We start from the raw sequence: 16,650 nt of genomic DNA on the forward strand, positions 1-16,650 counted from the left end.
TGAAAATCAATCTGAGCGAATCGCTTTCGGCTTTTATTTTCGCGGTGCTTGTAAACTTATTCGATTGCTCATTTCGAGATTGGGGTTAGTGGTTAATTACAATTATTTCATCAAAAAATGCCCAATTTTATCCCGATTTAAGTACTTTAATTTAAGCTTGATTTTACATTGATTTAGATTCCCCAACCGTTTTCAGAAACCACTTCGAATGAACATATCTCTGTCTAGTGCCATTATTGGCTTCGATCTCAACCTCTCATGGATTTAATTTCATTTGAGTTCTGATAAGCACCTCTTAGAGTTTCTGTCATTTATTGAATGAAACCCATATACAGCTGCATTTAAAGATATCGTTTTATGTGTCACCGATGGTTTTAAAACCATGTGATGACTTGGCAATTTTTTAAAAACAAATCACCGGAAGGGTTCATAATTGTTTTTTAATGATACAAAATTCTAAGCTTTAAATATTTAATGTCTTTTCCTCGTGGAAAGAACGTTCACGTCCAGTGTATGAGTATTTGAACAAAAGTTTTATGCAAAAAAACTCGTAAAAGTCAAATCTATCGGTTTAATAGCTTAATCTAAGCAATTCTTTTTTTCTGCCAGTGATGGTCAGTGTAAATACATTATTTGGTTGAATCAGTGATATTATATGCGTCTTTGTATATCCGTTCATAGTTGTTATATAAGCGATTCATTAACTTTTACCAAAGAGAAGTGTGCTTTGAAATATCCAACCAAATTTGACTAGAGCTTATGAATTTTGTATTTAGTCAAATATGCATATAATCTCTGAAGAAAGTAAAATGCAAAGTCAGGTGCTTTTTTGCTTTTAGAAGTACATGCCTCTTCCTGTTCTTTTATTTCGGTTTTAAATGCTTAAGTCGTCACGAATTACAGTGATTCTGGGGAGCAAGTTATCACCGAGTACTCATTACCGAGTATTTGCCTTTGTCAACATGAAATACGCCTTCCGAAATTGCGCTTGAAACTCATGAGAAAGGTAATTGCGCACCGTAACACATATGATAAACACTCATTTTCAGTGTCATATTGTCATCGTATCTCAGTAATGTCGCTTATGACAATTTTAAGCCCTACGTACGGCTGCAATGCCGTGGAATACGCAGTGCAAAGCTTAACTCGATGTCGGCGATTATTGAAGTTACAGTGATCCCGTGCAAAGTAAAGGTCTTTCTTACCGCTGCCACAGCATGATGACCGAATATAATTCACCAAGCTGTTACATGAATGTGACCTCAGGGTATTTGGAATGTTAATCAGATTTTGCACTCTTATATATTTGACACTGCTTAAGCTGGTTTAACGTTTATTTCTCTTTGGCTCTTGCTTAAATGGGTAGGAATAAGTGTTGTCATGGGTTATTAATTCATTAAGATATTTTTGATGAAAGAATTACACAATGTCTTTAAACCTCAAAAATAGAATTGTTTGATTAATACCAATAAAATTAGATGTTTCTATAATTCCACTGGATTTTATTTTAACACAGCGCGTTTCGTTGTTACAAACAACATTATTACCAGTGGAATTATTGCAATGTCTAATTTTACCAGTATTAAAGAATTTATACCATATTGTGCCTCACATTAGGTATACAAGATAGTTTTTAATTAAATTAAAGGCTGTAAAAAAACTGATGAATGAAATTTTATAACAGAGCGAAAACAGAAAGGAAAAATAATATGTGAAGCTAAAAAAAATGTAGGATAATTCCGAAAATGCCAAAGATTTAATTGAAGTTGGAAAAGCAATAATTACCTTGTCATTCGATGAACATAAGAATTTCTTATTTTGACGTATCGATTTTTGTTATTGAATTTCATCACCATCTCTCCCTGATATGCCTTTTCTCAATTTTTTCCTTCTCTCAAGCCGCATACACGTACCTCGGAAAAAGCCCACAATGACCTTTACATCGAGGGTGCCACAAATTTGTGACCACGCTGCTACCTAGGTCGGCTTTTTTTTCTAAAATTTCATTTGCCTGTAAGTTAATTAAGTCATTCCTTTTGATGTTAAGGAATGTAATTATTCTTTTGGTAAATTTATTATTTTTATCATGGATTAGATAAAATTCCGCCTCAAAAAGTTGACGTAAGGTAATCGTTAATTAAATTAAACCAGTCATTCATCATTCCTTGTATAAATTTAACGAAGGCCTAAACTTACATAATTAATTTATTTCGATCCTCAAAGTATCGAGAGATCTCTTTAGGAAAACATAAGCAAGATCGTTATGACAGGTAATTTTTTGTACTTGACTCCTTCAATAAATATATAAATATAATTTTTTTGTTGCCATTTTAACCGATTAATCTCATTTATGCGTGCTCAGCACTGTTGTTTGGTCCTTTCTTCAATGATTCTTATTTAATAACCTTCCATTCCTGTACTTGTGATGCGTTGCAAACGTGGTGAGCTAAATAATAGCTAAAACTCTGCATTTCTTCATTGGAATATCCCACTTTCCTTGGTCAAAGTTGATACCAAAATGTAACATTTCAGGTAAGGAGTCGAGGTTCAAATTCCGAGCAGGAACCAAAATGACCACCATTAGCTAAAGTTGAGGCTCACTAAAAAGTATTCATGTATTCCCTTATAATCGTTTATATTTAAACGATGCTTGCACGCGGTTTTTTAATGTTTTCTTTCTAATTAAAAATATTGCTTTAATTAATACCTTCAATAAATTCTGACCAAGCGGTTTAGGGAAAGAGAAAACTGTTTGCATTGGATATCAATAGAATAGACTGGAAATATTCAGCTGGAGATCGATATCATGAAATAAAGAAACGGTTAGTAGCCACTCTACAGTTTTCAGAGAACATTAGCTATGTTAGAAATTCATTTAGACGTTTTTATTCCATGTGAACGCTTGACGCGTATTAGGGGAATCGTAGTTCTTATCAGGGTCTAAATGATGATCGATATTAAAAAAAAAATTAAAAGGTTATTTTTTAAACTTATAGACGATTCAGTGGGGATTTGTTACCATTGGGTTTGGAGAGGACCTTTTTCATTCCTTTCTTAATACCTAGGTAATTAATAATTTTATATACCCTGGAAATGCTTAGATGATCGTGTAGGTTTTGCACAATTTGCACGTCAAGATATTAGATTGTTGTGTTGTGCCCTCTTAATTTATCAATTGGTTTACCAACTATGTGCATTGTAATAAAATATGAAAAAATGCGATATTTTGTTTTTCGCATTGCGTTTTCGGCCTTCGGAGTAGCGTGTAAATGTAGATTCCATGTCGTTTTTTCCTCACAAGTGTGTGATACTTCAAATGATGATTCAGATGATGACTTCAAATGATGATTCCATCACCTCCATGAACTAAATTGAGTGATTTGTTTGTGTGATTGAGAAATTATTGAGTGATTTGCAATTTTGAGTCCGGATGAATGATATCAATCTCTTACTGTTCTGATGATAACACAGTGTATTGATATCTTCGATGAATAAATAAATATAATTCGATAATTATGCCCATTTGGAGGAAAGACATGGACCATCGTTTGCTTGGCAGGCAACTTAGTTGGCCATATTTTAAGGCATGATGACCTGATGAAAACAATCGTAGAGGAACAGATTGTAACACTTGATTTTGAGTTGTTTTGGATTGGATGTGGGTGTGACGAATGATGGGAGGAGGACAATGCAGCGGACAATAATGAGCAGCAGAGGTGGAGTGGGGCGATTGTTGTTTACGGCGCGGGATGGAGTGAGTATGGGGAGTTCGATTGTAATAGGGCAATTCCATTTGTGACGGAATTACTTTTAGAGAAAACTATGTATGAGGATATTTCGATAAAATTTTAAAATTAAAAATAGAAATTGCAAAACTTATGTGCATGATTATAAAACATTTATGAAGGTGATTTTCATACACAGAATCAACATTAACTATCGAAATACCTTCAAAATATGCCAAAAATTAACATGTGACGGAATTACATCTAGGTCAACCTCCTAATCGTGTTGATTTATAACATCTTCAAAACTTTGTAAATCGAAGTGTAATTTGAAAACTTTTAACAAGGCTCTGAATAATGTTTTAAATAGTGATTTCACAAAATGCAATAACTTAGCCGTTGATTTATCGATATAAAATATTTCCAGCCTAAATTTTAATTTGAGAGAAAAAGTTGACATTTTCATGGAAATGCCCAATAATGGTGGCGTGCGGATGTGTTTTTGCTTCCGAGTTTGTTTATACAGTGTAAAAAAAATATTTGTAAGTGCAATGAAGAGTAAATAAAAAACGTTACAAGATGGAAGGGAAGAAGGGCAAGGGACGGCCCTGAATGAGTTACATAGGACAGGTTAAAAAGGATGTGAAAGAGAAAAAAAATATCACTATGAAAAGGCTAGTGGATAGGAGAGCGGAATTGAGAGATGCTTCAAACCACTCTTTGGATTGTTGACTGATGATGATGACGTGTCATGAAATACACCGATTCCATGTCATTTTGTCCTCAAAACTGTGTCACATGCACTATCGTATGATGATTCTGACACTGTAGTAGACCGCATTTGATTGCTCTGATTTGCAATAGGGTAGTTTCTTTCATCAAAGAAAACGAAAGGCATTCATTGCGTTTCGTTACCCACCATTAGTGTATTCATATAATACAAATTATTTGGTTTTACAAATCCCAGTTTAGACGAATGGCAATGGTCAATTTTAACTACATTTGAAAAAAGTCCAGATTGGCGCCCATGCGATGCCACTCCTCGTGACGTCACAGGGACCTAGTTTCCATAGGAGTAGATAGGAGTTTTACATCGTCTGAGGTTACCAATGCATTAATGAGGCACAGAGCTCAGGGAAATATGTCTTAATAATCACCTATTAAAACGACCTATCGTCGGAAAGTTTCCTGCGTTTGATAAGGTATTAATAATCCTTATTTAAGCCAAGCGCTGCCTGATAGCAGGGTACTCTGCTACCTGCTATCGCAGTGGCGCACATATTCTCGCCCCAAGGTCATCTCACTCGGGGGCAGCGGCAACCAGAATGACGTCACACGGGCTTTTCCCAGCATTCATACTTAGCCGACGCGTTTTCGCGCGCCTGAAAATTTTCACTTTTCATTTAATCGCGAAAAATAGATATCATCATTTAAAAATCTAAAGCGTTAAATGCGTACTCCAGGAGTAATTATCTTTCGATTTAGGCAATAAAAATATTATAGGAAACCAACCTATTTCAGATCTGAGTGAATGACTTCTTTCTTCTACCATTAGGATAATCTTTGGAGGAGGCGACCGACAGCCAATGTCATATGCGTCACAGGGGAGGGAGCGAAGGGTAGAGAGAAACCCGGCGTCGCTATTAGCCTACTCTGAACGAAAGGTACGAAGGGGAGCACTGCTTAACGTTCCATTCGTCGGGCGGAGTGCTGTACTTAAAGTACCCAACACGAAGAACACGAGAACGTTAGTCTCTCAAAATTCTTCATCACCGCCGAGATATTACCACAAATCCTGTGTGAGAATGTTTTTAACACGAACCCTGTGTGAGAATGTTTATATCACTTGAAGTGCCCCCCCTTACAGCACCCAAATAAAGTTCGGGCAGTCTCAGAAAAATCTCTGCCTTCGCCGGGATTTGAAACCGGGCGAAGCCACTAAACCAATCCGAAGCCTCATTTTAATGTTCTGGTGATAATGTTGTGTATTTATTTCCACGAAGAATTAATATAAATATCGGAGTTAAATATGCAAGAATTGCCATGAGAAAAAATTCCCCTGAACCGGGAATCGCCACTGCGCAGACCACTACGCTACGCCCGGAAAGCCAAAGGTCCGTGGTGCGATTCCCGGTCCAGGGGATTTTTTTCTCATGGCAATTCTTGTATATTTCATTGGAGTTAATTTTGGACCTTGAAGATCCTTAAACCATTTTTTTAACTTCTGGAATTTATACCCCTATTTTATAAAAAAAACGACTACTAACTAAAAAACTATGGAATTTAGTGTTCTCTAGCGGCCTCTAAATTTTAATAAATCGGATTTATTTATAATACCGGGTGTTTTAAAATAATTAGCAGGGTTTTGAACGCTTTAAAAGATTTATTACACTCAACTTACAGCTATAAATATAACAAAATGAAAGAGTAACTGATACGATTTTGTTTGTTGGAAATAATAACGGCGGGGTAACGTTCTCGCCTGTCAAACAAGAGGTCGCGGGATCGAGTCCCGCCTGGGTAGGCCTCCCCGGTCCAGGGCATGGTTGATTGTGTACGTTTACTTATTACATTTGTTGATTACCCCGGTATAAAATGACCAATAAGAGCTGTATCCGGTGGTTTGAGAATAAAATAAAATAATGCACGTGTCCATTCGGATGAAAGATATGGACCTTCGTTTGATTCGGAGAAAGCGAGATATTGTGAAAACGAGGATTCCGTTACTGTTTCGACGGGGAAGAGTAGATGTTTAATCGGCCCCGAGGATGACCGCCTCTTATCTTTCCTCTTTTGTGTACAAGCCGCGCGTGTTTGAGAGCTACTATCCACGTTGTGTGTGTGTGTGAGCAGAAATTCCCGTCCGGAGTAGCCGTCGCCCCGGTCCATTTGCCAAATGACGCTCAAATTGGGTTGGAGGGAAACCCTTCGCTTGACTAATTTGGGATTCGGGCGTTGCAGAGGGAGTTGGGGGGTACGATGAGGGGTGGTGGGGTATTAGGTATTAACTCCTCCCCTCCCTCCATACCATCCGTCGGAAGAAAGGGTCATTTCTCTTCTCTCCCGAAAACCCTTTCTCTAAACCTTTACCCTTTCCACCCGGGCTCATTTTCCATATTCAACTTCCTCCTCACGAGGTGCCCATAAATAACCGATAAAGTCGTGTTGCGCTGCTGCGAACATCGTCAAAGATAGGCAAAGAGACCGTATCGATGATTTCACTCACATCGCGAGTGCTTGGATGTAATCACTGCCAGGTCTTAGTCGCTTTGTTTCGAGCAAGTTTAACGACGAAAGTTACTTTTGAATTCACTCTTGGATCTTCAATGTATGAAATAGAACGTATTGATGATTTCACTCGCATCCTAAGTGCTTCGGATTGTATGTAATCACCGTTTTGCTATAGTCGTTTCGTTCGAGCAAGTTTATCGACGAAAGTTACCTTTGGACGTAGATTTGTATCGTCAAGTTACGCAGGACACCGTATCGACTATTTCACTTGCATCGTTACTGCGTCGGCTTGGATGTATTCACTGCTAAGCCTTATTAGCTTTCTTTCGGGCAAGTTTATCGACGAAGGTTACTTTTGAGTGTTCGTCGGATATCGTCGAAGGTTACTTTTGAATGGATCGCCAAGATACGAAAAAAGACCGGATCAATGATTTCACTCGAATCGAAAGTGCGTCATCTTGGATGTAATCACTGCTAAGACAAAGAAGCTCTCTTTCGAGCAAGTTTATCGACGAATGTTACTTTTTAGTGTAGTATTGGATCGTCAAGATATGGAAATGACCGTATCGATGATTTGAATCGCATCGCATGTGCTTGGATATATATTCGCTGCCAGGTCCTGGTCGCTTTATTTCGAACAAGTTTATCGACGAATGTTACTTTTGAATGTAGATATGTATCGTCATGATATGAGAAAGATCTGTATCGATGATTTTACACGTCGCATTAAATGTAATCACAGTTTGTTCTAAGTCGATTTCTTTCGAGCAAGATTATAGACTAATGTTACTTTTGAATGTAGGTATGTATCGTCATGATATCAAAAAGATCTGTATCCATGATTTCACATGCTACTGCGTCGCATTGAATGTAATAACTGCTTGTTCTAAGTCGATTTCTTTCGAGCAAGATTATCGACTAATGTTACTTTTGAATGTAGGTATGTATCGTCATGATATGAGAAAGATCTGTATCGATGATTTTACACGAATTGCTACTGCGTCGCATTGAATGTAATCACAGTTTGTTATAAGTCGATTTCTTTCGAACAAGTTTATCGACGAATGTTACTTTTGAATGTAGATATGTATCGTCATGATATGAGAAAGATCTGTATCGATGATTTTACACGAATTGCTACTGCGTCGCATTGAATGTAATCACAGTTTGTTATAAGTCGATTTCTTTTGAACAAGTTTATCGACGAATGTTACTTTTGAATGTAGGTATGTATCGTCATGATATGAAAAAGATCTGTATCCATGATTTCACATGCTACTGCGTCGCATTGAATGTAATAACTGCTTGTTCTAAGTCGATTTCTTTCGAGCAAGATTATCGACTAATGTTACTTTTGAATGTAGGTATGTATCGTCATGATATGAGAAAGATCTGTATCGATGATTTTACACGAATTGCTACTGCGTCGCATTGAATGTAATCAAAGTTTGTTATAAGTCGATTTCTTTCGAACAAGTTTATCGACGAATGTTACTTTTGAATGTAGATATGTATCGTCATGATATGAGAAAGATCTGTATCGATGATTTTACACGAATTGCTACTGCGTCGCATTGAATGTAATCACAGTTTGTTATAAGTCGATTTCTTTTGAACAAGTTTATCGACGAATGTTACTTTTGAATGTAGATATGTATCGTCATGATATGAGAAAGATCTGTATCGATGATTTTACACGAATTGCTACTGCGTCGCATTGAATGTAATCACAGTCTGTTCTAAGTCGATTTCTTTCGAACAAGTTTATCGACGAATGTTACTTTTGAATATAGATATGTATCGTCATCATATGAGAAAGATCTGTATCGTTGATTTCACACGAATCGCTATTGCGTCGAATTGGATGTAATCACTGCTTGAGTCCATTTCTTTCGAGCAAGATTATCGACTAATGTTACTTGTGAATTTATGTAATACAGTGTTTCACATTGATTGCCGCGAGGAGGAATTCCAATTGTCTGGGAATTGAGCCATGGACTAATTTTTTGCTTTCTGAGTCACTGCGCGGACCATTACGATATTTACTATCAAAGATTTCCATAGCAATTTTAAATGCAAAGGTCTGTGGTTCGATTCACGATTCAGTTTAATTTTTGCCCATGGCACTTAATGCGAATTTCGCCTCTGCTGATGCAGCTGAATTGAAATTTACGTCTTTATTATTATGAATTAGCAACTAATATTTATGCCGTGGCTGAGTTTTATCGTCTAGTACGTTTACAAATAATTAAGGTTTTGGAGATGGACTGTTAGAGATGTTGTTGGAATAATTATTTCAATTTTTGGGATATTTTTTCCTTTAAAACCGACTACAAAACATGAAATGCAGCATTTATAGATCTTATCCATTGATTACTGATTATCTAGAAAATTATTTGTATTTCTCATAATGGGGATGGAGAAATGGAATGCAATTAATTTCATTCGCGTAATTCGAATACAACTTCAACTGTCACTTTTTCTCTCTCTTCACGTACCTCTTGTTGGCCCAAATCAAATCTCTCCATACAAGAAACATTTTAAGTTGTTTATTATAAAGATCAGAAAGTCGAATGCCATATCACATGCATATTCCCTTTTTATCGTTTTCCTGCGTAGTTACATTTAGGAAATATTTATTCATTCCTATCATTTTTAATTTAGAGGGTAAACTTTCATTTGTTCATGCAGGAAAATTACTTCTTTATTTTCTATTTTTCAGTGCTTAACCATCCACTTCGTACCTTAATTTGCATTTTTCCTGCATCTTCCATGAGTTATAAATAAAAATCTATTTGTAACATAATTCAATGGTAAAGTTTTCATTTCTACGTACGGGATAATTTTTAGCATAGCACTTTCGATAGTATTAGTTTTATATCATAATGTTATTCAGAAATGTAATTTTATACACAAATTGCAGATTTTCTGTCACTTAAATTTTTTAATCGTTTTTTTTACTGAGTTACCCGAAGGAAGTATTTATTAATATCTATTTTTTTTAATTTTAGATGGTATCGTTTTCATTTCTTCGTGTAGGACAATTTTTGCATTGTTTTTAATCGTTAAGTATCTAAGCTATCGAATTTTATACTCACATTTGCAAATATTCCTGTCGCTCATCCTTTTACTTCACGTGTCTTTAGCGAGGTCCGAGTCAAATCTCTCGTTTTCGGGGAATTGCCCATGTTGCGTGGGATACTTCTCAGTGGCTCGCTAGTCCAGCCGAATCTGCTCTTAATCCTGCCGTCATGGATGTCGAGTGGGCGCCTGCAATGCTGCCAACGTTCTCTCGCGTGCGATCCACGAGTTCCATCCTTTTCCACTTGTATTATTTGTACAGTGAAGTGAGAGGATTTGGCAGTGCAATGCGAGGTATCCGGGAACTTAGGCAAACAATTAAAGCGAACACAATGGCGATAGGTGTGTACCTCGTTGCTGATACCGAGAAAAGAACTGAAAAGTGGACGCTGCAGGAAAAAATGGTCAGAGGTCCTGTAAAATCGGTTGCTTTTTTTGTTATCTGGTCCATGGGTTAGGTACGACTTAAGAGGTTAAATATCCGATAGTCTACGGTTAGACTAATACATTTTAATTTGTATTCAAACCTGGCGATTTATCGGATTGTCGCTAATGAAATAATGCGCCTAAGCTATGGTAACCATTCTCGTAAAGGTTTTCCATGATACCTTAACAGAGGAAATAAATAGGCTTTGAAGATTTACTTCCAAATTTGGCTGTGCCGTTTCGCTTTTACTAACTGCTTTTTGTTTTTCGTATAGGTATTACTGATCTTAAAAGCTGCTCTCAGCGAATATGTTTAAGTGAACACATAAACCGAAGATGAAAGCTATGTAGTAAGACATTTTTCTTTCTGAAAACACATTAAGTCAGCTTGACTATTAATTATGTACAGTGTAGCTAATTAATTTTAATTAACTTCCGAAAGTTTTTGCTGAAATATTTTTATTATCTATACTGAAAACTGAGTGGTAAATACCTCTATTTTTGAAGCTATTAATTTTTTGGTATCTATAAAGTACCTGTAACTTAGGTGACGTCGCTTACACGGGAGCAATAGTGTATACTTTTAAGCTTTATGCCCAAACATGGGCATCCTTCCTACTTGCGCAGTGTTTTTCCAAGCGATGGACTTCGGATGACCAATACATCGGCAAATGCCGACTTCTCATAACAAAATGTGTATTTTACATTCGAATTTGTACAATCTCACTCAGGGTTTGGTCACTATTTTTCTTCAATTTCCCGCGAGTTTGAAGAGTCCACCTGTGAGTTTTTTAAATTTATGTTGGTATTCATGCCCCTGAATTACTTTCCCTATCGTAGCCGCAAAGGTTAGCCTTGTTTTTATGAGCTCGGCGTTTTTCGGCTCACACCTCATGCCTTGGTCGTGAGGTTTTCCTATAAAACAATACTGTAACTGTTCACCAGTTCTGCGTTCGTCAGAAATTGCTCCGTGTAACTTTTTCCTATTTCCAAAAATAAAGAGAATCTGAAAGGTCTGACGTTTTGCAAGCATAGATTTCATCAAAATAAATTGCTGACAGAGCTTTCCCAAAAATCGAGTTTGAGAATTGTGTAGAGGATTGGAAGAAGCGCTTGCAACAGTGCGTAATATCGAAAGGGGACTATTTTGAAGGTGGCAACATTAATGTAGACGAATATTTTTTTCATAAAATTAAATTTATTAAGTTATTTTTTTAACACAACAGTGTAAATTATGCATAAAAACTTGAGTGTGACTTTAACGGGAAACAGAAATTTAATGTTTCATAATTTTTATTGTGACCTTGACCCATTTGATTAAGATGAGATATGATTTCCAGGGCGGTTTTCAGAGGGAAAATAATCGAATTATGAATTGTAGGAATTTTTTTGCAGTGGTTGGGTTACGCTTTTGTTCAACATGTGCGTGCTGCGTCATCCATTGATCCAATTTCTAATTTGGCGTTGAACGTAGCTTTCAGAGAACGGATGCCTCTTCCAATCGAGTCAAAAATTCTCTTTTATCGCGAGTGATACGTGCTGCCAGCAGCTGTAAACGTCTCCTACACTTCAAGCTACCTCTTCCTAAAGTATTCGTACGCTTCTATTGTCTTTAGTTATGGATGCCGCAGAAGCCCTACCGTGTATCGCTATTACTGGTTTATGTGCTTTCACTGAATTTTGATCAGAAATCAACCCATCTTACTCCAATAATAAATATCTTGTATGAACATAATTCGCAAAAACATCAAGCATTATAGAAGTGGTCAATAGTCAAAGTGACTACGACGTACAGCAATTCCATCTTGTAAAACCCATCACCTATAGTGGTTTTTTGCCTTCGGTAGGGTCAGTGAGTGTTTTCATCTACAATGAGAATATTATAATGCAGGTATATTTTAGTGTTATTTATTTACTATACCCCGAAAACAGCACTATATTGGCCTTTTCGGATTTTTTTCAACAAGTTATCCGTATAATAATAAATTTTTCCATTTTTCGTTAAGTTTACGTGATTTGCATTATCATAATTGTAATAGAGGTACTATTTTTTCTTTTTTATTGGTGTATAACATAATTTGTCTTTGCAATGTAAATTGCTAAACAAATACTGGATCATAAGTGGAAAAGGTTTCGAAAAATCGGTTAGACAAGATATATTTTTGGAATTCAAACGGAGAAAATAAGTTGATATGAATTATTTTTTCTTTGCTTTGAAAGTGTTCACCACTCGTAACTTGTCTTTAATATAGCAAATTTAAAGTAAGCGTCTAAACAATTTCGCATCACGATGATATTCAATTCAGCTTGGCGGTTCGTTTCCATCGGCAATCTAAAATTAAGCATGGAGTAATGAGGTCGAGGATATTATACAGGTGATTGGTTTCCCATATATTTCCTCATATGTAGATTCAGAACCATCCACTTAATTGCGAAACAAAGGTGTTTGCTTGGTGATCATATTTGGTCAGTTTCATCGGAAGGTTATACCAAGTTAAAATGCTGAGCTAAGTATATAATTTTTTTCGAGTGCCTTAAATAGTGCCCCGTAAGCATGGGTTATTTTGTAAAATGTTTTACAGCCATTTAGTTCACATGAATCTTGGTTGTTGTTTTCAAAATTTTCACTCATTGTCGGGTACTTTTGATTTAAGAATCAAAATCTGCTGTGAAAAACATATATATTCGATGTAATGGTGAGTAGCCAAATGTTTGAGTAACTTTGACATTACTCGAAATTTGGAAGTATCCTAGTTCATGGGATTGTGCTATTCGACGGGGTACAGGACAGGAATACACGATTTTACTTCAATAAATCTTTCTTAACCTGTGATAGACGCATCGATTTTAAATTAACCATATTTCAAATAAATATTTTCAAACGATGAAACACGTAAAGGTCAATTTCGGCTGGTTTTTCTGCGTACAGGTAGCATAATATAATCAGCTTCCTGTATCACCTTTAAATTTACTTCATGCCGTTTACCGGAACCAAAGGCATGAAACAAATATAGCTCACAGGATTTGATCATCGTTTAGTTGAAATTTTAGTAAATAACTTTAAAAGCTGGCCTTATTTTGGACCAAAAGAAAGCGCTGGGAACCAAGTAGGGAGTACCTTTGAAGTTAGAAAAGTGATAAAAAAAGCTACAGCTTTTTTCCATCAGATTAAATGTTCTAAATTATGTAATTTTGATCTAGATATAAAAACAAAGCATGGAAAACTCTATGAAAACAAATTTTTTATACACGCAGTCATGACAAGTGAGTTGATTGCTGGTTGTCGCAGTGACAGCAAGCGTAATGCGCTGTACGTTCTTACATGGTTGGGTAGGTTACCAAGGCCGAGAAGTACTTAAAAGAAGGATGCTACTGGTGAGCAAAATAATATGTACCGAATACTGAGTGATTCATCAAAACTTATCACCCAAACAATTATATTCGGGTAGTTGAAATTGTATGTTTAACTGGACAATTCACTTTCTACTTGTGTTACTTGCTAAATATTGCTGTTACTCGCCTTCGCTGGAAGTTCTGGACGCGGCGTTAATGGTCAATATCACGGCCGGATTACACACTAAAATAAGTTATTCCTGGAGGAGGGTTGCTTGGAAGTAAAATCGGAGTGAGTTTTGGACCTTCAAGGCTTAAAACCTATTTTTTTTTACTTTTAGAAACTTTAGCGTTTTTTATAAATAATTTTTTATTGAGTTACTGCTCTGGAGAGGCTAAATTTAAACAATCCGATTTCTTTATAATATTTATTTCACTCCGAATCGAATGTTTTAAGAGGCTGGATTCTAAAAGTCGAGAAAATTTTAAAATAAAATCGGAAACGTAATGCACATAAATTGTGCAGGTTCCAAATATGACCCCTTAAGTAATTTTCCACACATAATTATAGGCGTAGTTCTTCCATTCTGCTTTCGTGAACCTATCGCCTCGTGACACGTTTTCCATCGATCGGAAACCACTTCCCATTCTCCCTCCAGTCACTCGCATCTGCCGATGATTGATCATTTCTCGAAGGCTGATACCCTTAACCTATCGCCCGAATTATCGATAAGTTTCGGTAAGTCCCAGAATACCGTAGTCCCTTACCAGGCGATGATAAAATCCATCAATCTTTATCGATGAAAATTAACTTCTTTTCCTCCCAATTCCGTCCGTCCATTTAAAGTTTAAACTGATAGCTTTTCTTACCTGTACATGGGTTTTCCCGCTGACTCCCTGAACCAGAGCACCATGTAGACCCTGTCTGCCGGAGTCACAGGCTCAATGTCGCAGGGTAGAGCTACACTCCGGCCGACCACGGCTTCCACGCTGATCGTGCTCACTGCAGAGTAAAGAAAAACAAAAGCGTCAAACATGTTTTTTATATTGAAAACAGAATTTTTGGATGGAAAAAATAACTCTTCCTTTACTTCCATTAATACTTAGTTTAAAGTTGCGGGTAATTATCCACAAACATTCAATTTTACTTCACGACGGGTTTCAGTACATTTTGTATTATGTCCACCGTAAAATAAAAAGTCAAAAAATATAAAAAGGTATTAAAACCAGTAGAGAATTAAATTTTAAGTATTTGTGAAAAGCCGGTAACTTTTACTGCACTAAAATATTTGAATTCAATAATTTTAAGCCTGAAACAGCACTTGAAAGAAGTGTGAAGAGTTTTTTTCCGGGATCGCCATCGGAAATGAATCGCCGACAGGAACGGAATTTCTGCCAACGCTTCGATGTCCTACTCGACCATAGTCCTCGGACATCGTCCTCACTTATAGTCCTTAGGACGGTGAACATCGAAATGTTTTCAGATGAATGCAGTACCTTACCCGGTGAAGGTCCTAAGAACTCTTATCGTAGTCTATTCGCTGGGAAGCATCAAATCTTTCCTCTCGTTTGAAGCCTTCTATCTTTCCGCGTTTTTGAAACAATTTTTTAGGCAGATTTCACTGAAAAAGGGAGCCTAACATGAAGTATTCCTTCAATAATTGCACGAGACACTCTTCAATCATGATATTGATTATGGAGGACTTTTCTTTCTTTCTTCTTCTTAGACCATTCTCTCTAGTCCTTCTTGCTGCAGTTTTGTTTCAAAAGAAATTTCTGCTTTTCTCAACGAATGACTATCTTAACTCATTTTTAAATATAAGCAGCAGCCACCACCGTAGACATATGGCGACATCCTACCAATCTTGGCATATGAGGTTCTTGATGAAAGAACTACGCAGTATCTTGTTTTCTAATTGTTATAAATAACATGCTTGATGTTTTGTTAACCTAATCCGTCTATTAGTTTATTTTTGAAGTCGGAAAAAAAATTCCACTTACCTGAAAAGACGGGTGCAAATCGGAATTCCTGTATGAACGAGTACGGTCTGTGAATAAAGTGCAAGTGTTATAAAAGTAAAAATAGTTTGGCATCAAAAACGTGATTTTAACTTTCCATAATAAAAAACTATGCTTTCTCTGAAGATCCTCCCATAACAGCCCAAGTGGATCTTTTACGACGCAACACTCAAAGCACTGTAGGTGATGCAAAAAAGTAGATATTGCAGATACAATGTATTCTCTGATTGCCAGGTAATTTTTCCTACATGATGAAACCAGCTGCTGCTTATTCAGGAGCTTCAGTAAGTAATGGCATCCCCTCGTGCCAACATGGAAAGCAGACCCTAAAAATTCTTTGGGCGGCAATGGCTTAAATTCTTTTTATGCTGGTGGGAAATAGATCTCATAAGATTTTGACACGTTAACGATTGGAATAGCGTTGTTGCCGCCGGTAACCATGTGAAAACCGTTTACTGAACGCATCACCAAAATATTTTAAAAGGATAACTTATGACGAACATATGAGCAAAGCACCTAAATAACTTCAAAGTCGAAAGCAGATATTTTTATGGGCGGAAATGGGCTAAACATAATTTTCGGTTTTCATCGGCGTAATTTCTCTAAGTTAAATCAATTTATCGAGAAAAAGGCTTGAGAATTCATACCTCTGGCACATAATTGCATCAACGAAGATTCGGTAGATCATACCCTACCGATAAGATGTTTTGTGTACGCCACCAAGTCAATACTTCTGTTGCATTCACCGAAATCATAGTAGAAAAATATTAATTTTCGACGAGTCCACTTTGTGGAAATTGGTTGCCATAAGGTAGAAATAGCAGTAGTAAGCCAT

General features: G+C 36.5%; 1 protein-coding gene across 1 annotated transcript in view; it reads right to left on the reverse strand.

Annotated features, from left to right (window-relative positions):
* LOC124167631 (nephrin-like) overlaps positions 1-16,650 on the reverse strand; it is an 847,280-nt gene that overhangs the window by 231,063 nt on the left and 599,567 nt on the right. The window contains exon 2 of the mRNA XM_046545611.1: positions 14,667-14,799. Within this exon, the coding sequence (XP_046401567.1) occupies positions 14,667-14,799 (133 nt within the window). The remainder of the gene's footprint in view (positions 1-14,666; positions 14,800-16,650) is intronic.

Source organism: Ischnura elegans, chromosome 11 (genome assembly GCF_921293095.1).
Source record: "Ischnura elegans chromosome 11, ioIscEleg1.1, whole genome shotgun sequence".
Lineage (NCBI taxonomy): Eukaryota > Metazoa > Arthropoda > Insecta > Odonata > Coenagrionidae > Ischnura > Ischnura elegans.